Here is a 23,777-nt window from a genome sequence, read left to right as displayed (position 1 = left end):
GATAGCACAGTATAGCAGTGTAGCAGTATAGCACAGTATAGCATAGTGTAGCAGTACAGCAGTATAGCAATATAGCAGGATAGCAGTGTAGCACAGTGTAGCAGTATATCACAGTGTAGCAGTATAGCAGTACAGCACAGTGTAGCAGTCCACAGTATAGCACAGTATAACAATATAGCAGGATAGCATAGTGTAGCAGGATAGCATAGTGTAGCAGTATAGCATAGTGTAGCAGTACAGCGCAGTGTAGCAGTACAGCAGTACAGCACAGTGAAGCAGGATAGTACAGTATAGCAGTATAGCGCAGTGTAGCAGTACAGCACAGTGTAGCAGTACAGCACAGTGTAGCTGTAGCAGTACAGCACAGTGTAGCAGTACAGCACAGTGTAGCAGTACAGCACAGTATAGCAGTATAGCACAGTATAGCAATATAGCAGGATAGCAGTAGAGCACAGTGTAGCAGTATAGCACTATAGCACAGTATAGCACTATAGCACAGTGTAGCAGGATAGCACAGTGTAGCAGTACAGCAGTATAGCACAGTATAGCACAGTATAGCAGGATAGCAGTATAGCACAGTGTAGCAGAATAGCGCAGTATAGCACAGTATAGCAGTATAGCACAGTATAGCAGGATAGCAGTATAGCATAGTATAGCAGTGTAGCAGTATAGCAGTATAGCAGTGTAGCAGTGTAGCAGTATAGCAGAGTATAGCAGTATAGCACAGTATAGCAGTGTAGCAGTACAGCAGTATAGCACAGTATAGCAGGATAGCAGTATAGCACAGTATAGCATAGTGTAGCAGTACATCACAGTGTAGCAGTATAGCACAGTGTAGCAGTGTAGCACAGTGTAGCAGTACAACACAGTATAGCAGTATAGCACAGCGTAGCAGTATAGCACAGTGCAGCAGTACAGCACAGTGTAGCAGCACAGCACAGTGTAGCAGCACAGCACAGTGTAGCAGCACAGCACAGTGTAGCAGTATAGCACAGTGTAGCAGTATAGCAGTACATCGCAGTATAGCACAGTGTAGCAGTATAGCACAGTGTAGCAGTATAGCACAGTGTAGCAGTATAGCATAGCATAGCAGTATAGGACAGTGTAGCAGTATAGCAGGATAGCATAGCGTAGCAGTATAGCACAGTGTAGCAGTACAGCAGTATAGCATAGCGTAGCAGTATAGCACAGTGTAGAAGAGTATAATATAGTGTACCGTATTATAGTATAGCAGTGTACTGTAGCATAGCATAGTGTATTACAGTATAGTCTACCAGTATAGTGTAGCCCTGTTGTGTAGCAGTTCAGCGTAGTTTAGTGTAGCTCAGCCTGGGAGCCTCTCCCTCTCGAATGTCGTTGCAAACGGGAGCATTCCAAGATTCCTAAATGCAAACAAGGGGGCGGATCTTCCAGTGCCTTGGTTGTTGGGCCGTGGGGCTGAGTCTATTGTGGAAACAGGTTGTCTGCATTGTGTTGGGACAGACAGACTACACACAACATCAGCCAGTGACAACAGCCCAGGGAAAAAAATAAAACCCCAGCAGGAGACATGAGAAGACCAGAGTGGTGCCCTCACCACTGAGAAGACCAGAGTGGTGCCCTCACCACCATCAATACAGGAGACATGGGAAGACCAGAGTGGTGCCCTCAGCACCATCAATACAGGAGACATGAGAAGACCAGAGTGGTGCCCTCAGCACCATCAATACAGGAGACATGAGAAGACCAGAGTGGTGCCCTCAGCACCATCAATACAGGAGACATGAGAAGACCAGAGTGGTGCCCTCAGCACCATCAATACAGGAGACATGAGAAGACCAGAGTGGTGCCCTCAGCACCATCAATACAGGAGACATGGGAAGACCAGAGTGGTGCCCTCAGCACCATCAATACAGGAGACATGAGAAGACCAGAGTGGTGCCCTCAGCACCATCAATACAGGAGACATGGGAAGACCAGAGTGGTGCCCTCAGCACCATCAATACAGGAGACATGGGAAGACCAGAGTGGTGCCCTCAGCACCATCAATACAGGAGACATGAGTAGGCAGTTCACAGAGGCTACGTCCCAAAAGAAGCCCTATACAGAGCCCTACTTTTGACCAGGACCCCTACGGAATAGGCTGCCATGAGGGACGGACCCAGAGAGACACATGGTATTGTAGAGAGCAGGGGGACATGAGGGACAGACCCAGAGAGACACATGGTATTGTAGAGAGCAGGGGGACATGAGGGACAGACCCAGAGAGACACATGGTATTGTAGAGAGCAGGGGGACATGAGGGACAGACCCAGAGAGACACATGGTATTGTAGAGAGCAGGGGGACATGAGGGACAGACCCAGAGAGACACATGGTATTGTAGAGAGCAGGGGGACATGAGGGACAGACCCAGAGAGACACATGGTATTGTAGAGAGCATGGGGACATGAGGGACAGACCCAGAGAGACACATGGTATTGTAGAGAGCAGGGGGACATGACGGACGGACCCAGAGAGACACATGGTATTGTAGAGAGCAGGGGACATGAGGGACGGAATCACTGCTGCTACAGGACCTCTCTCTCTGAACTGAGGAGACAACTGAAATAAGTAGAGGGGACATTCAGAAACTCTTGGAGGACCATGGAATCAAATAAAAAGCGTATTTATTGTTAAAATGTAAAACCAACACCTTAAGGCTTTTGGCCTTAATTTTAAGTTTATTTTTGAAGGCCAGAATAGTGGCTCAGCGATACACTACAATGCTCAGTGGACATATCAGAGAGAATAACATGGTATGGCAGACGCTCAACACAGGATGTGGAAAACGAGCTACATGATGCCAGGCCTGAGCTGACAGATAAAAACACTTACCACTGAAGACAAGGATACCTATTCACAAAGAGTCTGAGTGGTAGTGCTGTTCTAGGATCAGGTCCCACCCGTCTTATTCATTATGAGCTAAAAGGCCGAACTGGTCCGACATCAGCACTCCTACTCCAATAATCTTTGTGAATATGGGCCCCTGAAGCCTTCCATAGACACCAGTCTCTCCACACAGAACAACTAGCAAGTTGCAACTAGCAAGAGAACACTGCCTACAAAATGAGGTGGAAACTGAGCTGCACTTCTTAACCTCCTACCAAATATATGACCATATTAGAGACACATATTTCCCTCAGATTACACAAGATATCCAAAAATTGTGAATTCTTTGTGTAAGAATTATAATTTTGATAAACTCCCTTATTTATTGGGTTAAATACCAGTGTGCCATCACAGCGGCAAAAATGTGTGACCTGTTGCCACAACAAAAAAACACAACCAGTGAAGAACAAACACAACCCAGCATAATATTATTGCTTATTTATTTTCCCTTTTTGCACATCGTTACAATACTGTACATGGACATAAAAAGACATTTGAAATGTCTTTATCCTTTTGGAACTTTTGTGAGTGTAACGTTTACTGTTAGCCCATATTTATTGTATTATCTAGTTCACTTGCTTTGGCTATGTTAATATATATGTTTCCATTGCCAGTAAAGCCCTTAAAATGTAAATGAAACACAGACCAACCCCCTTGCAGAGGTTAATACAATTAAAGCAAAAAAATAAACAACTCTAATTTCAGCAGCTCAATTATAACACTTCTGAAAGAAAGAACAGCATATTCTCCCTGCTGGGAGTGTCTGTCCTCCTAACTCAGTCTAGCCAGACTGCCCCGTCTGTCCTCCTAACTCAGTCTAGCCAGACTGCCCCGTCCGTCCTCCTAACTCAGTCTAGCCAGACTGCCCATCTCCTAACTCAGTCTAGCCAGACTGCCCGTCTCCTAACTCAGTCTAGCCAGACTGCCCGTCTCCTAACTCAGTCTAGCCAGACTGCCCGTCTCCTAACTCAGTCTAGCCAGACTGCCCGTCTCCTAACTCAGTCTAGCCAGACTGCCCCGTCTGTTCTCCTAACTCAGTCTAGCCAGACTGCCCCGTCTGTCCTCCTAACTCAGTCTAGCCAGACTGCCCATCTCCTAACTCAGTCTAGCCAGACTGCCCATCTCCTAACTCAGTCTAGCCAGACAGGCCCGTCTGTCCTCCTAACTCAGTCTAGCCAGACTGCCCCGTCTGTCCTCCTAACTCAGTCTAGCCAGACTGCCCCGTCTGTCCTCCTAACTCAGTCTAGCCAGACTGCCCATCTCCTAACTCAGTCTAGCCAGACTGCCCGTCTCCTAACTCAGTCTAGCCAGACTGCCCGTCTCCTAACTCAGTCTAGCCAGACTGCCCATCTCCTAACTCAGTCTAGCCAGACTGCCCATCTCCTAACTCAGTCTAGCCAGACTGCCCGTCTCCTAACTCAGTCTAGCCAGACTGCATCCCCGCTGAGAAGGATTTTCTGCTGCTTAATATAAGAAGGAATTTTCAACCAGACAGAATTAAAGCTTGATTATGTGTTGAGAAAGCCATGAGGAGTGACTGTAGGCCCAAGGGCTAGGGTAGGAGAAGGGTAGGGTTAAGGCCAGGGTAGGGTAGGAGAAGGGTAGGGTTAAGGCCAGGGTAGGGTAGGAGAAGGGTAGGGTTAAGGCCAGGGTAGGGTAGGAGGGGGTAGGGTTAAGGCCAGGGTAGGGTAGGAGAAGGGTAGAGTTAAGGCCAGGGTAGGGTAGGGTAGGAGAAGGGTAGGGTTAAGGCCAGGGTAGGGTAGGAGAAGGGTAGGGTTAAGACCAGGGTAGGGTAGGAGAAGGGTAGGGTTAAGGCCAGGGTAGGGTAGGAGAAGGGTAGGGTTAAGGCCAGGGTAGGGTAGGAGGGGGGTAGGGTTAAGGCCAGGGTAGGGTAGGAGAAGGGTAGGGTTAAGGCCAGGGTAGGGTAGGAGAAGGGTAGAGTTAAGGCCAGGGTAGGGTAGGGTAGGAGAAGGGTAGGGTTAAGGCCAGGGTAGGGTAGGAGAAGGGTAGGATTAAGACCAGGGTAGGGTAGGAGAAGGGTAGGGTTAAGGCCAGGGTAGGGTAGGAGAAGGGTAGGGTTAAGGCCAGGGTAGGGTAGGAGGGGGGTAGGGTTAAGGCCAGGGTAGGGTAGGAGAAGGGTAGGGTTAAGGCCAGGGTAGGGTAGGAGAAGGGTAGAGTTAAGGCCAGGCCAGGGTAGGGTAGAGTAAGGCCAGGGTAGGGTTGGAGAAGGGTAGGGGTAAGGCCAGGGTAGGGTAGAGTAAGGCCAGGGTAGGGTTGGAGAAGGGTAGGGGTAAGGCCAGGGTAGGGTAGTAGAAGGGTAGGGATAAGGCCAGGGTAGGGTTGGAGAAGGGTAGGGATAAGGCCAGGGTAGGGTTGGAGAAGGGTAGGGGTAAGGCCAGGGTATGGTTGGAGAAGGGTGGGGTGGCCAGGGTAGAGAATGGTAGGGATAAGGCCAGGGTAGGGTTGGAGAAGGGTAGGGATGAGGCCAGGGTTGGGTTGAAGAAGGGTAGGGATAAGGCCAGGGTAGGGTAGGAGAAGGGTAGGGATAAGGCCAGGGTAGGGTTGGAGAAGGGTAGGGATAAGGCCAGGGTAGGGTGAAGGCCAGTAGGGTTGGAGAAGGGTAGGGATAAGGCCAGGGTAGGGTTGGAGAAGGCTAGGGATAAGGCCAGGGTAGGGTTGGAGAAGGGTAGGGAGAGAGGCCAGGGTAGGGTTGGAGAAGGGTAGGGAGAGAGGCCAGGGTAGGGTTGGAGAAGGGTAGGGATAAGGCCAGGGTAGGAGAAGGGTAGGGATAAGGCCAGGGTAGGAGAAGGGTTGGGATAAGGCCAGGGTAGGGTAGGGTAGGATAGAAAGGGTAGGGATAAGGCCGGGGTAGGACAGGATAAGGGTATGGGTAAGGCCAGGATAGGGATAAGGCCAGGGTTGGGCTAGGGTTGGGTTAAGGCCATGGTAGGGCTAGGGTAGTAGAAGGTTATGGTAGGGAGAAGGGTAGGGGTAAGGCCAGGGTAGGTCTAGAGGCTAGGAGAAAGGTATGGCTAGGGTAGGGCCAAGGTAGGGTGGGGTAAAGGTTAGGGTAGGTGAAAGGTTAGGGTAGGGCTAAGGTAGGCTAGGGGTAACAGGTAGGGCCAGGACAATACCAGTATTGCGGTATTCATTGGTATCGGGCAAGGAATCCAAAACATGAAGCGGATTTAACTTCTTTAAGAAAACAGCCCTTATATGTTGTCTTCAAGAGAGTCACATTTATGTATTTTCCAGCTAGAGCCAGGGAGTCAGGGCCAGGGAGTCAGGGCTTGGGCCAGGGAGTCAGGGCTTGGGCCAGGGAGTCAGGGCTAGGGCCAGGGAGTCAGGGCTAGGGAGTCAGGGCTAGGGCCAGGGAGTCAGGGCTAGGGAGTCAGGGCTAGGGCCAGGGAGTCAGGGCCAGGGAGTCAGGGCCAGGGAGTCAGGGCTAGGGCCAGGGAGTCAGGGCTAGGGATTCAGGGCTAGGGCCAGGGAGTCAGGGCTAGGGCCAAGGAGTCAGGGCCAGGGAGTCAGGGCTAGGGCCAGGGAGTCACAGCCAGGGAGTCAGGGCTAGGGCCAGGGAGTCAGGGCTAGGGCTAGGGAGTCAGGGCCAGGGAGTCAGGGCTAACTTACGTTTCTCATCATCCGCATACACTAACGACGCAGCTCTTGACAGTACATCCAAGGGCGTTTCCATTCTTAACAACAACCTGAAGAAGAAAGATCAGATTGATTTACATTGCTGCAATTTTCTATCTTTAAGGACCATAAAGAAATCTGACTGCATGCTTATTAATTTTCGAGCTCTACCCTTAGATTTGGCAGTGACGGAACATTACCAACCCCTAAGCTCTGTATTTTCTGCTGGTTGCCCCACCACAACAGAAAGCACTGAGCTCGGCTGAAACACCTGCATTTTGGAGCTGCCTTACACAACTCCGTCCAGATCAGAGAACGGAGTTCCTCAACTACCCTGGGAGAAGGTCACAGTAGGGACTAAAGGAAGTTAAAGTTAAAGTCGATCATAGGAAATGGAGTAATTCCCATGGCACTAATAAACACAGGAGGGTCAGTTTTTATACATTTGTGCCAATACTTTATAGGCTACATAAAGTGTAAGACTTATTTTTGCAGCTTCTTCAACGTCGATTTAGTTATACAAATAAATATTGGTACTGTGGTCAGTCGCCCAATCAGGAAATCATTAGTCACAATTCATTTAACGTCGGAAAACGTTTATTTTACAACTGAAAGTAGATTGCAGCAACGTAATCCAAATCCCAACAACTGTCACGCAACACAAGCATGCATGCGAGGTTGCTACAAAATGTTTCAACCGTCCAAAATAAACCGGAGTAGGACAGTAGCCCAGTCGCTACAGTGTACATACCACCTTCCTTCTTAGTGCGCCACTTTGAAAACCTTCAGCAAGTCTATTCGCGCCGATAACAATTCTTGATGAAGAATCCTGGTGAAACTTCAAATCCACAGAAAAAAAAACGAAACGAATCAGCTGAATTGTTTCGTGTCCGATGCCAGTTCGGTAACAATGTGTCAGTGATGTTTGAGGGAAGTTGGTTGTTAATAACGAAGGCTGAAGAATGTCCGGAACGATAGAATTCTCTTCCTAGCAGGTGGTGAAAGTGGAGACTTCTCATTGGTGCTGCTCCACGAAATGATATCAGCATACATTATCACAACCACATTGCATCACATCCTTTGCAGGTAGGGTGAAGTCAGAGAGAAGTGGGACGTTGTTTACAGTTTAATCCTGACGCGGTTATTTATTACACCGAGAGAGAAAAACAAGGGGAATCTTTTGGGAGTTTGAGCGGTAAAGGCTGTGCAGCCGAATTTAGAGATGAAAGTCGAGGAGTGAAAATCCGGACACTGATATTGTTTTTCCAACAGAAAAAGCTCAGATCGGAATTATGGTTTCAAAAACCAGATAAAGCAACACTTCACGGCACAGCGCCTCTCCTCCATGTGACCTACTGGTTGTGTGGATATACTGACATGTATGGTGTAGCTGATAGATGTACACACACACACTACATGTTACAGTTTTAAATGTATGTTAATAATTGTAAAGTATTTTGTCTGTAATGTCTTTTTTCGTAATCTGTCGGACCCCAGTAAGACTAGCTGTCGCCATTGTCGTCGGTTAATAGGGATCTTAATCAAACGTCAACAAGGCAGTGTTGCAACTGTTTATATATAAAAAAAAACATCTTTATAATGTCAAAATAAACACATGTCCAACCCTCATATCACACTCACAAACTGAAAATATATCTGTGTGTACAATCAGTTAGTGAGAGATAGCCTGCTCTACTGAACAAATGCATACATGTTGAGGAGACTAAATTACTTGGTGTTACCTTAGATTGTAAACTGTCATGATCAAAACATATATAGAAACAAATATAAACGCAACATGCAACAATTTAATACATTTTACTGAGTTACTTTAGGCTCTAATCTAGAGTTTTCATATTACTGGGAATACAGCTATGCATCTGTTTCTGGATATTGGAGGGAACTGGAATGCGCTGTCTGTCGTACACGTCGATCCAGAGCATCCCAAACATGCTCAATGGGTGACATGTCTGGTGAGTACGCAGGCCATGGAAGAACTGGGACATTTTCAGCTTCCAGGAATTGTGTACATACCCTTGCGACACGACCGTGCTGAAACATGAGGTGATGGCGGCAGATGAACGGCACGACAATGGGCCTCAGGATCTCATCACTGTATCTCTGTACATTCAAATTGCCATCGATAAAACGCACATTGTGTTCGTTGTCCGTAACTTATACCTGTCCATACCAATTATCTGGCAACAGCTCTGGTGAACATTCCTGCAGTCAGCATGCCAATTGCACGCTCCCTCAAAACTTGAGACCTCTGTGGCATTGTGTTGTGTGACAAAACTACACCTTTTAGAGTGACCTTTTGTCTCCAGCACAAGGTGCACCTGTGTAATGATCATGCTGTTTAATCATCTTCTTGATATCCAACACCTGTCAGGTGGATGGATTATCTTGGCAAAGGAGAAAAAATGCTCACTAACAGAGATGTAAACAAATTTGTCATCATTTATTTCAGCTCATGAACCATGGGACCAACACTTTACACGTTGCGTTTATAATTGTTGTTCAGTGTAGTATGTGAATCGCTGCAAAGTTGTTTCCTGTTTCAGTCATGTCTTTGGTGACATTCGCATGAGTCAAACAAAAACACCTTAATGATTGGTTCCACAGTTAGTGATGGGCATTCCTAGGGTCTTTGTTTGTACCGGCTCATTTACGCTGCGGTCACGTAAAGGCTTACAATTAAAACCCAAAATGTCAGATCATGAAATGCTTCTTAAAAATATATATATATATATAAAGAGGAATTTCACCCTGGGCTTGTTTTCATCATGTCCAAGGCATTTCTAGGCCAGTGAGATGTGTTTCACACATAATTACCCAGGAAGAAGTTATGTTATGCTGATCACACTATAAGGCTTATAGAGGGTTATAGATAGAGATATAATCCCAGGGGGACAACAGATGGAGTAATGATCCCAGGGACAACAGGGTTATAGATGGAGTAATGATCCCAGGGAGGGGGACAACAGGGTTATAGATGGAGATATGATCCCAGGGAGACAACAGGGTTATAGATGGAGTAATGATCCCAGGGACAACAGGGTTATAGATGGAGTAATGATCCCAGGGGGACAACAGGGTTATAGATGGAGTAATGATCCCAGGGGGGGGGGGGACAACAGGGTTATAGATGGAGTAATGATCCCAGGGAGACAACAGGGTTATAGATGGAGTAATGATCCCAGGGGGACAACAGGGTTATAGATGGAGTAATGATCCCAGGGGACAACAGGGTTATAGATGGAGATATGATCCCAGGGGGACAACAGGGTTATAGATGGAGTAATGATCCCAGTGGGACAACAGGGTTATAGATGGAGATATGATCTCAGGGGGACAACAGGGTTATAGATGGAGTAATGATCCCAGGGGACAACAGGGTTATAGATGGAGTAATGATCCCAGGGGGACAACAGGGTTATAGATGGAGTAATGATCCCAGGGGGGACAACAGGGTTATAGATGGAGTAATGATCCCAGGGAGGGGACAACAGGGTTATAGATGGAGTAATGATCCCAGGGAGGGGGACAACAGGGTTATAGATGGAGTAATGATCCCAGGGGGACAACAGGGTTATAGATGGAGTAATGATCCCAGGGAGACAACAGGGTTATAGATGGAGTAATGATCCCAGGGGACAACAGGGTTATAGATGGAGTAATGATCTCAGGGACAACAGTGTTATAGATGGAGTAATGATCCCAGGGGGACAACAGGGTTATAGATGGAGTAATGATCCCAGGGACAACAGGGTTATAGATGGAGTAATGATCCCAGGGGGACAACAGGGTTATAGATGGAGTAATGATCCCAGGGGGACAACAGGGTTATAGATGGAGTAATGATCCCAGGGAGGGGGACAACAGGGTTATAGATGGAGTAATGATCCCAGGGACAACAGGGTTATAGATGGAGATATGATCCCAGGGGGACAACAGGGTTATAGATGGAGTAATGATCCCAGGGGACAACAGGGTTATAGATGGAGTAATGATCCCAGGGGGACAACAGGGTTATAGATGGAGTAATGATCCCAGGGAGACAACAGGGTTATAGATGGAGTAATGATCCCAGGGGGACAACAGGGTTATAGATGGAGATATGATCCCAGGGAGACAACAGGGTTATAGATGGAGTAATGATCCCAGGGGGACAACAGGGTTATAGATGGAGTAATGATCCCAGGGAGGGGGACAACAGGGTTATAGATGGAGTAATGATCCCAGGGGGACAACAGGGTTATAGATGGAGTAATGATCCCAGGGGGACAACAGGGTTATAGATGGAGTAATGATCCCAGGGGGACAACAGGGTTATAGATGGAGTAATGATCCCAGGGAGGGGGACAACAGGGTTATAGATGGAGTAATGATCCCAGGGGGACAACAGGGTTATAGATGGAGTAATGATCCCAGGGGGACAACAGGGTTATAGATGGAGTAATGATCCCAGGGGGACAACAGGGTTATAGATGGAGTAATGATCCCAGGGAACAACAGGGTTATAGATGGAGTAATGATCCCAGGGGGGACAACAGGGTTATAGATGGAGTAATGATCCCAGGGGGACAACAGGGTTATAGATGGAGTAATGATCCCAGGGAGACAACAGGGTTATAGATGGAGTAATGATCCCAGGGAGGGGGACAACAGGGTTATAGATGGAGTAATGATCCCAGGGGGACAACAGGGTTATAGATGGAGTAATGATCCCAGGGAGGGGGACAACAGGGTTATAGACGGAGTAATGATCCCAGGGGGACAACAGGGTTATAGATGGAGTAATGATCCCAGGGGGACAACAGGGTTATAGATGGAGTAATGATCCCAGGGGGACAACAGGGTTATAGATGGAGTAATGATCCCAGGGAGGGGGACAACAGGGTTATAGATGGAGTAATGATCCCAGGGAGGGGGACAACAGGGTTATAGATGGAGTAATGATCCCAGGGGGACAACAGGGTTATAGATGGAGTAATGATCCCAGGGGGACAACAGGGTTATAGATGGAGTAATGATCCCAGGGAGACAACAGGGTTATAGATGGAGTAATGATCCCAGGGGACAACAGGGTTATAGATGGAGTAATGATCCCAGGGGGACAACAGGGTTATAGATGGAGTAATGATCTCAGGGACAACAGTGTTATAGATGGAGTAATGATCCCAGGGGGACAACAGGGTTATAGATGGAGTAATGATCCCAGGGGGACAACAGGGTTATAGATGGAGTAATGATCCCAGGGGGACAACAGGGTTATAGATGGAGTAATGATCCCAGGGGGACAACAGGGTTATAGATGGAGTAATGATCCCAGGGAGGGGGACAACAGGGTTATAGATGGAGTAATGATCCCAGGGGGACAACAGGGTTATAGATGGAGTAATGATCCCAGGGGGACAACAGGGTTATAGATGGAGTAATGATCCCAGGGGGACAACAGGGTTATAGATGGAGTAATGATCCCAGGGGGACAACAGGGTTATAGATGGAGTAATGATCCCAGGGAGACAACAGGGTTATAGATGGAGTAATGATCCCAGGGGGACAACAGGGTTATAGACGGAGTAATGATCCCAGGGGGACAACAGGGTTATAGATGGAGTAATGATCCCAGGGAGACAACAGGGTTATAGATGGAGATATGATCCCAGGGAGACAACAGGGTTATAGATGGAGTAATGATCCCAGGGGGACAACAGGGTTATAGACGGAGTAATGATCCCAGGGAGACAACAGGGTTATAGACGGAGTAATGATCCCAGGGGGACAACAGGGTTATAGATGGAGTAATGATCCCAGGGAGGGGGACAACAGGGTTATAGATGGAGTAATGATCCCAGGGAGACAACAGGGTTATAGACGGTTGGTACAGAAGTGAATCAGTAGTTATTTTATCAGGGCAGAAAGGTACTGATCCAGGTGTCTTCCTTCTCCAGCCTTTCCGCTTCGAACTGTCCACCCACTATTACACAAAATAACCTCAACATCATCGTTGAGAAATAGTCAGTTGTCCAACTGAATGCATTCAACTGAAATGTGTCTTCCGCGTTTAACCCCCAACCCCTCTGAATCAGAGAGGTGTGGAGGGGGCTGCCTTAATCGACATCCACGTTTTCAACGCCCAGTGAACAGGTGTTGTCCATGTCATCGGCACCCAGGGAACAGGTGTTGTCCACGTCATCACCCAGGGAACAGGTGTTGTCCAAGTCATCACCCAGGGAACAGGTGTTGTCCACGTCATCACCCAGGGAACAGGTGTTGTCCATGTCATCACCCAGGGAACAGGTGTTGTCCACGTCATCGGCACCCAGGGAACAGGTGTTGTCCACGTCATCACCCAGTGAACAGGTGTTGTCCATGTCATCACCCAGGTAACAGGTGTTGTCCACGTCATCACCCTGAGAACAGGTGTTGTCCATGTCATCACCCAGGGAACAGGTGTTGTCCATGTCATCGCCCAGGGAACAGGTGTTGTCCATGTCATCGGCGCCCAGTGAACAGGTGTTGTCCACGTCATCACCCAGGGAACAGGTGTTGTCCAAGTCATCGCCCAGGGAACAGGTGTTGTCCAAGTCATCGCCCAGGGAACAGGTGTTGTCCACGTCATCGCCCAGGGAACAGGTGTTGTCCACGTCATCACCCAGGGAACAGGTGTTGTCCACGTCATCACCCAGGGAACAGGTGTTGTCCAAGTCATCACCCAGGGAACAGGTGTTGTCCAAGTCATCACCCAGGGAACAGGTGTTGTCCACGTCATCACCCAGGGATCAGGTGTTGTCCACGTCATCACCCTGAGAACAGGTGTTGTCCACGTCATCACCCTGAGAACAGGTGTTGTCCATGTCATCACCCAGTGAACAGGTGTTGTCCACGTCATCACCCAGGGAACAGGTGTTGTCCATGTCATCACCCTGAGAACAGGTGTTGTCCATGTCATCACCCTGAGAACAGGTGTTGTCCATGTCATCACCCAGGGAACAGGTGTTGTCCATGTCATCGCCCAGGGAACAGGTGTTGTCCATGTCATCGGCGCCCAGTGAACAGGTGTTGTCCACGTCATCACCCAGGGAACAGGTGTTGTCCAAGTCATCGCCCAGGGAACAGGTGTTGTCCACGTCATCACCCAGGGAACAGGTGTTGTCCACGTCATCACCCAGGGAACAGGTGTTGTCCACGTCATCCCCCAGGGAACAGGTGTTGTCCACGTCATCGCCCAGGGAACAGGTGTTGTCCACGTCATCGCCCAGGGAACAGGTGTTGTCCACGTCATCACCCAGGGAACAGGTGTTGTCCAAGTCATCACCCAGGGAACAGGTGTTGTCCACGTCATCACCCAGGGAACAGGTGTTGTCCACGTCATCACCCAGGGAACAGGTGTTGTCCACGTCATCACCCTGAGAACAGGTGTTGTCCATGTGATCACCCTGAGAACAGGTGTTGTCCACGTCATCACCCAGGGAACAGGTGTTGTCCACGTCATCACCCAGGGAACAGGTGTTGTCCACGTCATCACCCAGGGAACAGGTGTTGTCCACGTCATCACCCTGGGAACAGGTGTTGTCCACGTCATCGCCCAGGGAACAGGTGTTGTCCATGTCATCGCCCAGGGAACAGGTGTTGTCCACGTCATCACCCAGGGAACAGGTGTTGTCCACGTCATCACCCAGGGAACAGGTGTTGTCCACGTCATCGCCCAGGGAACAGGTGTTGTCCACGTCATCGCCCAGGGAACAGGTGTTGTCCACGTCATCGCCCAGGGAACAGGTGTTGTCCACGTCATCGCCCAGGGAACAGGTGTTGTCCACGTCATCGCGCCCAGGGAACAGGTGTTGTCCACGTCATCGCCCAGGGAACAGGTGTTGTCCACGTCATCGCCCAGGGAACAGGTGTTGTCCACGTCATCGCCCAGGGAACAGGTGTTGTCCACGTCATCACCCAGGGAACAGGTGTTGTCCACGTCATCACCCAGGGAACAGGTGTTGTCCACGTCATCGCCCAGGGAACAGGTGTTGTCCACGTCATCACCCAGGGAACAGGTGTTGTCCACGTCATCACCCAGGGAACAGGTGTTGTCCATGTCATCGGCGCCCAGGGAACAGGTGTTGTCCATGTCATCGGCGCCCAGGGAACAGGTGTTGTCCATGTCATCGGCGCCCAGGGAACAGGTGTTGTCCACGTCATCGGCGCCCAGGGAACAGGTGTTGTCCATGTCATCACCCTGGGAACAGGTGTTGTCCACGTCATCACCCAGGGAACAGGTGTTGTCCACGTCATCACCCAGGGAACAGGTGTTGTCCATGTCATCACCCAGGGAACAGTTGTTGTCGGGATTTAACTGTCTTCCTCAAGTGCAAGATGGCAGATTGTTCCACCTTGGTATTCAAACCAGTGACCTTTCAGTTACTGGCCCAACGCTCTGAATCGCTAGGCTACCGGCCGCCACAACGACGTATGTTTTTGACATAAGCACATGGAAAACAATGTAATGTGGCAGACCAGGGGGTTGGGTCAAAACGTTTACACAGATCAGACACGGACAGCGTAGGATTAGCTTCGTTTCAAAGGTGTTTATTAAACTAATAATAGTTCAAAAATAAAAGAATAGGTCTCCCCCAAGAGACCGTCTCTGGGTCTTGCTGTGTCCTGTGGGGATCAAAAACTGAACTCAGTCCTGTTACCTCTGGTACCGTCCCCAACTATACAGGAGTCCTTTCTCTCCCCGTCTCCTCCTCTGTGCTGCCCTTCTGGCAGCTTTATGGGGCTGGTACAGCTGGTGAGCAATCAGCCCCTTGATTACTCACCAATTCCCAGTTAGCCCCAATTAGTCCTGGCCGGAGAGCCCGTCGAGACCTGGCACGTCCAGCAGATGGAGCCATTGTCTCGTGATGTATACTCCGTCTGTCACCAGGCCTCGACGAGTCTCCCCCTGGTGGCTGACCTGCTGTACACCACAGTAAATAGGTCATTTTCCCAGCAGTGGTAATTCCTTTGGCAGTCCCCCCCCTCACCACGTCACTGGATCAAAGAAGGACCAGAGTTAGGTTTTACAGGACCTTGCTGCACCACAGAGCCACATTCAGGGGCCACCTGCAGTAGTATCTCCTCCACGTCCCGGTTCTTCCCTGGGGGGGGCCACCAGCCATGTGATCCTCAGTAGTGTCTCCTCCACGTCCCGGTTCTTCCCTGGGGGGGGCCACCAGCCATGTGATCCTCAGTAGTATCTCCTCCACGTCCCGGTTCTTCCCTGGGGGGGGCCACCAGCCATGTGATCCTCAGTAGTGTCTTCTCCACGTCCCGGTTCTTCCCTGGGGGGCCACCAGCCATGTGATCCTCAGTAGTGTCTCCTCCACGTCCCGGTTCTTCCCTGGGGGGGCCACCAGCCATGTGATCCTCAGTAGTGTCTCCTCCACGTCCCGGTTCTTCCCTGGGGGCCACCAGCCATGTGATCCTCAGTAGTGTCTTCTCCACGTCCCGGTTCTTCCCTGGGGGGGCCACCAGCCATGTGATCCTCTGCTGCAGTGTCCTGGGGAGAGCCATCAACTGGACAAACTGACTTTCCATACTCTAATACAGCTACAACAATCACACACGCGCACGCACGCACGCACGCACGCACGCACACACACACACAAACACAAAAAAAAGCCCCACCTGTTTTGAGCCACACATTTTTATCCCCCCCCCAAAGAAATTGTTTGGGGAGGGAGGGGCTTGTCTGTTTTGCATGTTATTTTGGCATTAATACGTGTCACATATCAGTTCGCAAACAATGTAAACAATATATATAATAATAGAGTTAATAAAACTGCATACAAACATGGTCTCGTTGTTGTTTTCTTGAGTAAAGTAGCTCCAAAATGCAGGTGTTTCAGCCTAGCTGTCGCGCCCCCTGACCTTAGAGAGCCTTTTCATTTCTCTATTTGGTTAGGTCAGGGTGTGATTTGGGTGGGCATTCTAGTTTTTCTATTTCTCTGTGTTTGCCGAGTATGGTTCCCAATCAGAGGCAACTGTCTATCGTTGTCTCTGATTGGGGATCATACTTAGGCAGCCTTTTTTCCCACCTTTAGTTTGTGTGAGCTTGTTTTTGGTACTGTGCTGTGCAGCCCCACTGAACGTTACGTTTTGTATTTGTTTTGTTTTCGGTGTTCATCTAATAAAGTATGATGTTGATGATGTTAAATGTTACGATGTTAAAACCTGTTGGGGATAGGGGGCAGTATTTGCACGGCCGGATAAAAAACGTACCCGATTTAATCTGGTTACTACTCCTGCCCAGTAACTAGAATATGCATATAATTGTTTGATTTGGATAGAAAACACCCTAAAGTTTCTAAAACTGTTTGAATGGTGTCTGTGAGTATAACAGAACTCATATGGCAGTCAAAACCCTGAGACAAATCCTGACAGGAAACTGAAATCTGATGTGTGGATATCACTTCAAACATTTGCCATTGAAACACACAGGGGCTTATGAATCATTTAGCACGTCCTAAGGCTTCCACTAGATGTCCCCAGTCTTTACAAAGTGGTTTGAGTCTCCTACTATCAAAACTGACTGAAAGAGAGGCTGTGGAAAGTGGTCACAGGTGGAGGGCCATTTACCATTATGACGCCGCCGCCCATGGCTACCCTCCCCTTTCGAAACGTTTTGAAAGACAATGCAAACGTCCCCATGGAATATTACTGAAGCTCTGGTTGAAAAAAGCCCTAAAGATTTATGTTATACAACGTTTGACATGTTTGAACGAACTTAAAAAAAAAAAAATTGTACATTCGTGACGACAAGTCCTACTCACCACGGTACATTTTCAGTAGCCTTCGGAGCGCGCTAACAATTGGGACATAAATTATTAACTTTTTCGAACAAATCTACATTTGTTATGGACCTGGGATTCCTGGAAGTGCTTTCTGATAAAGATAATCAAAGGTAAGGTTTTATTTACAATAGTATTTTTGATGGTTGATCGTTCCAAGATGGCTCCAACATGTATAGCCTAGCCTATTTTGCTGGGTATACCACGTCGTTTATTGCAAAGTGTGATTTCCCAGTAAAGTTATTTTTAAATCTGGCAAAGCAGTGGCATTCAAGACATGTTAATCTATAAGTCTTTGAATGACAATATTACATTTTAACAACGTTTTCGAATAGTAATTTTGTAAATTGTAGCGCTGATTCATCGGAAGCATTTGAGGGAAAAGATTTTCTGAATGTCACGCGCCGATGTAAAATGCTGTTTTTATATATAAATATGAACTTTATCGAACAAAAAATGCATGTATTGTGTAACATGATGTCCTAAGATTGTCATCTGATGAAGATCATCAAAGGTTAGTGCTTCATTTAGCTATGTTTTGGGTATTTGTGATGCATCTAGTTGCTTTGAAAATGGCAGTGTGATTGTTTTTGGCTGGGTTCTCTCCTAACATAATCTAATATTTTGCTTTTGCTTGTAAAGCCTTTTTGAAATCGGACAACGTGGTTCGATTCAGGAGAGGTGTATCTATAAAACGGTGTAAAATAGTCACGTTTGAGAAATTGAAGTTATAGCATTTATGAGGTTTTGCATTTCGCGCAACGCGATTCCACTGGCTGTTGATTAGGGCGTCCCACTGGCCCAGAGAGGTTAAAGTATGATTCCTAACACGCTGCACCTTGGTCCGATCCTTCCATTGACGGACGTAACACTAGCTCAGTGCTTTCTGTGGTGGTGGGGCGAGCCAGCAGATAATTGTAACATTTCGCCGTGATTGGCTCAGTGTTCTGTCACTCATGGGGACACTAGGTCATCGCCAAGTCTAAGTCCTTAAATAAGTGTAGACATCGAAAATGTCCTTTGGGTCCTGCCATACAGTTCCATTATAAGAAGGCTCAAGGTCATTAGCCACATCATGAATCAAGTCGACAATCTACTGGCAAATCCTTTTTTTAATCCTTGATCATATGAAGGGAAATAATGAAGAGAAATTATAGATAAAACGTATCGGTGCTCGTCGGCCATTGGACATAAACATTACATGACAATTTGGAAATGGAAAATTCAACAATGGGTGGTTTGGAAGGAAACAGTGGCAGTGGCTAACAGCAAGCACTGCAACTGGGAAGTCGGGAATAAACGAGCTCCGACTGGGAAAATATGTTTAGAACGGTCATCCAACTCGGAATGGTAAATCCGGGCCTCTTTCTCTTTGAAGACAAAATTTGGCCCACGAGGGACCGCCGTGCCACCACCTTCCTGTTCAAGTGGGCACATCACAACAAGGTGAGTCCAAGTATGTCTTATATGCTGCTGTATAAATGATGTAATATGCCAGGGAGATATGTATACTGTAGCTAAGAAAGTAATACTAAGTGTATGTTGTCTAGTAAGCTGTTAGTAACCCATGTATCTCACCCTAATAATTTGGTCTATTTTCACCTCTTCATTTCACCTAACGTTACTGTTCTGACTCGATGGTGCACATCGATGGTGCACATCGAGCCTATAACCTGTTTTTGAGAAAAGTCATCATGTCATATAAATGAGGCTGAATGAACTGTGTGGCTGCCAGACGAGGCTCCGCTGATAACCAGGTGTAGCGGTGGTAAGGATTCACTACATGGTGCTGAAAATAAAGCTCTGCTGTTGGGACAGCTTTATGTACTGTAGGCCCAAACAGCTTGTGGGCACCGCTTATCACTGTTATAGTGCAATGAATGTATTGTTTAGTGTTGTGTTGTGTAGTGGCTTTGCTGGCATCTACAATTTTTGTTGTTGTTGTTGAGTTTGCCCCAACCAAGATTTATATGCTAAAATCACCAACGCATACAAGTGATCATATTCACACTTCGGGAAGGAAGGACAGAATATTGGGTCGTTACTAGGGCCTGTGTCTATCTGTGTTTCACCTCCACGTTTTAAATTTGGAGCTACGGCAGTCTATTACAAATCAGTCTGATCGTACTTTTGACAGTATTTCAATTTCAATAGTCACTTTAAGCATATCTACATGTACATACTACCTCAATTAGCCTGACTAACCGGTGTCTGTATGTAGCCTCTCTACTGTATATAGCCTCTCTCCTGTATATAGCCTCTCTCCTGTATATAGCCTCTCTACTGTATATAGCCTCTCTACTGTATATAGCCTCTCTACTGTATATAGCCTCTCTACTGTATATAGCCTCTCTACTGTATATAACCTCTCTACTGTATATAGCCCCTCTACTGTATATAACCTCTCTACTGTATATAGCCTCTCTACTGTATATAACCTCTCTACTGTATATAGCCTCTCTACTGTATATAGCCTCTCTACTGTATATAACCTCTCTACTGTATATAGCCTCTCTACTGTATATAACCTCTCTACTGTATATAACCTCTCTACTGTATATAGCCCCTCTACTGTATATAGCCTCTCTACTGTATATAGCCTCTCTACTGTATATAGCCTCTACTGTATATAGCCTCTCTACTGTATATAGCCTCTCTCCTGTATATAACCTCTCTACTGTATATAGCCTCTCTCCTGTATATAGCCTCTCTACTGTATATAACCTCTCTACTGTATATAACCTCTCTACTGTATATAGCCTCTCTACTGTATATAGCCCCTCTACTGTATATAGCCCCTCTACTGTATATAGCCCCTCTACTGTATATAGCCCCTCTACTGTATATAGCCTCTACTGTATATAGCCTCTCTACTGTATATAGCCTCTCTCCTGTATATAACCTCTCTACTGTATATAACCTCTCTACTGTATATAGCCTCTCTACTGTATATAACCTGTCTTTTTGCTGTTCTTTTTATTTCTTTACTTACCTATTGTTCACCTAATACCGTTTTTTGCACTATTGGTTAGAGCCTGTAAGTCAGTATTTCACTGTAAGGTTGTTGTATTCGGCGCACGAGACAAATAAACGTTGATTTGATTTGAAATCTGTGTGGTTTGACGTGACTGAAATGCATCAGAAAGGTAATGGGAAGTTCAGAAAATCTTCTGTGTAGAAAAGATAATCGACAGCTGATTTAGTGCCTGGTCTTGTCCACTCTACTCTAATGAGTTCATAGGTGTTCCTGGGAGTCTTCTCCTTCAGTGATGGTGTTATAATATTATAATATTTTGTAGCTAAAACTGTTCAAAAGATAGAGCCACATTTGTAGAATGAAAACAGACAAAGCTCTGTTGTTTTATTATAACTGCAGCTAGATGTTAATGACGTAACCCTGGTTCTATGAACCAAGCCCACAGTTTTTAATTTTCGATTTTTCTCCTGCGACCCTATTATCAAATCAGGCGACCCCCACTTGGGGGTGCAACCCCCTAGTTTGGGAAACACGGGCCGATGACCTGTATATCGGACAGTGGGGGGGTTCTTCTCAGTTGCCACGCTGACCCTCAACACAGGGGCCCCCACAGGGGTGTATTCATAGTCCCCTCCTCTACACCCTGTTCACCTACGACTGTGTGGCCCCGCACGACTCCAACACCGTTATCAAGTTTGCTGACGACGCGACGGTGGTAGACTTGATCACTGACGACGATGAGACAACCTATAGGGAGGAGGTCAGTGACCTGGCAGAGTGGTACAGGAAACGGGGTGGGGGGTGTTGAATAAACCTTCTGATGTGTTGAATAAACCTGGGTCCATAGAAACCTGCCTACTGATGTGTTGAATAAACCTGGGTCCATAGAAACCTGCCTACTGATGTGTTGAATAAACCTGGGTCCATAGAAACCTGCCTACTGATGTGTTGAATAAACCTGGGTCCATAGAAACCTGCCTTCTGATGTGTTGAATAAACCTGGGTCCATAGAAACCTGATGTGGTTTCCCAACAGCAAGGCTCAGTGCAACATGTCATTGTTTCTATTGTTTAGAAAATGTGTTCTTTATGTCCAACCTCCATATCACACACTATATGTGTACTAGTGGTGCACGGGTCAGCAGTATGTGTGTACTAGTGGTGCACGGGTCAGCAGTATGTGTGTACTAGTGGTGCACGGGTCAGCAGTATGTGTGAACTATTGGTGCACGGGTCAGCAGTTTGTGTGTACTAGTGGTGCACGGGTCAGCAGTATGTGTGTACTAGTGGTGCACGGGTCAGCAGTTTGTGTGTACTAGCGGTGAACGGGTCAGCAGTTTGTGTGTACTGGTTGTGTACGGGTCAGCAGAATGTGTGTACTAGTGGTGCACGGGTCAGCAGTATGTGTGTACTAGTGGTGCACGGGTCAGCAGTATGTGTGTACTAGTGGTGCACGGGTCAGCTGTATAACTGTGACCTTAATTGCCTACCGTCTGTAAACTGTTAGTGTCTAAACGACAGTTCCACAGGTGCATGTTCATTAATTGTTTATGGTTCATTGAACAAGCATGGAAAACAGTTTTTAAACCCTTTACAATGAAGATCTGTGAAGTTATTTTAATTTTTATGAATTATCTTTGAAAGACAGGGTCCTGAAAAAGGGACGTTTCTTTTTTTGCTGAGTTTATAAAATACAACAGAACAATCCATCATTCAGGAGCAGGTGGGGCAGAGCAAGAAAATTCAGCTTTTCAAAACAAGACATTTCTAAAAACATAATTTCACTTTGACATTATGGGGTATTGTGGTATTATTGGGGTATTGTGGGGTATTGGGGTATTGTGTGTCTGCCGGAGACAAAAAAAAGCCTAAATTTAATACATTTTAAAATCAGGCTGTAACACAACAAAACGTGGAAAAAGTAAAGGGGTGTGGACTATAACTACTGCTGTACACACCTTTTCTATCCATATACTGTCTATACTGTCTATACACACCATCCTATATAACTACTGTCTATACTGTCTATACACACCATCCTATATAACTACTGTCTATACACACCATCCTATCTAACTACTGTCTATACACACCATCCTATATAACAACTGTCTATACACACCATCCTATATAACTACTGTCTATACACACCATCCTATATAACTACTGTCTATACTGTCAATACACACCATCCTATATAACTACTGTCTATACACACCATCCTATATAACTACTGTCTATACACACCATCCTATATAACTACTGTCTATACTGTCTATACACACCATCCTATATAACTACGGTCTATACTGTCTATATACACCATCCTATATAACTACTGTCTATACACACCATCCTATATAACTACTGACTATACACACCATCCTATATAACTACTGTCTATACTGTCTATACACACCATCCTATATAACTACTGTCTATACACACACCATCCTTAATAACTACTGTCTATACACTCCATCCTATATAACTACTGTCTATACACACCATCCTATAAAACTACTGTCTATACACACCATCCTATATAACTACTGTCTATACACACCATCCTATATAACTACTGTCTATAATGTCTACACACACCATCCTATATAACTACTGTCTATACACACCATCCTATATAACTACTGTCTATACTGTCTATACACACCATCCTATATAACTACTGTCTATACACACCATCCTATATAACTACTGTCTATACTGTCTATACACACCATCCTATATAACTACTGTCTATACATACCATCCTATATAACTACTGTCTATACACACCATCCTATCTAACTACTGTCTATACACACCATCCTATCTAACTACTGTCTATACACACCATCCTATCTAACTACTGTCTATACACACCATCCTATCTAACTACTGTCTATACACACCATCCTATATAACTACTGTCTATACACACCATCCTATATAACTACTGTCTATACACACCATCCTATATAACTACTGTCTATACTGTCTATACACACCATCCTATATAACTACTGTCTATACACACCATCCTATATAACTACTGTCTATACACACCATCCTATATAACTACTGTCTATACACACCATCCTATATAACTACTGTCTATACTGTCTATACACACCATCCTGTATAACTACTGTCTATACTGTCTATACACACCATCCTATATAACTACTGTCTATACTGTCTATACACACCATCCTATATAACTACTGTCTATACACACCATCCTATATAACTACTGTCAAAACACACCATCCTATATAACTACTGTCTATACACACCATCCTATATAACTACTGTCTATACTGTCAATACACACCATACTATATAACTACTGTCTATACACACCATCCTATATAACTACTGTCTATACACGCCATCCTATATAACTACTGTCTATACTGTC

The 23,777-nt window shown here is 46.4% G+C and overlaps 1 protein-coding gene across 1 annotated transcript in view; it reads right to left on the bottom strand.

The window, feature by feature from the left end:
* LOC123725578 (transcription cofactor vestigial-like protein 4) overlaps positions 1-7,577 on the bottom strand; it is a 70,454-nt gene extending 62,877 nt beyond the window's left edge. The window contains exons 1-2 of the mRNA XM_045691971.1: positions 7,297-7,577; positions 6,540-6,616 (exon numbers count right to left, since the gene is read on the bottom strand). Coding sequence (XP_045547927.1) covers positions 6,540-6,603 — 64 coding nt within the window. The 5' untranslated portion in view covers positions 6,604-6,616; positions 7,297-7,577. The remainder of the gene's footprint in view (positions 1-6,539; positions 6,617-7,296) is intronic.
* Positions 7,578-23,777: the final 16,200 nt, after the last annotated feature.

This window comes from Salmo salar, chromosome ssa12 (assembly GCF_905237065.1).
Source record: "Salmo salar chromosome ssa12, Ssal_v3.1, whole genome shotgun sequence".
NCBI lineage: Eukaryota > Metazoa > Chordata > Actinopteri > Salmoniformes > Salmonidae > Salmo > Salmo salar.
The sequence above is the reverse complement of the archived record's forward strand: the minus strand, read 5'-3'. Positions and strand labels throughout refer to the sequence as shown.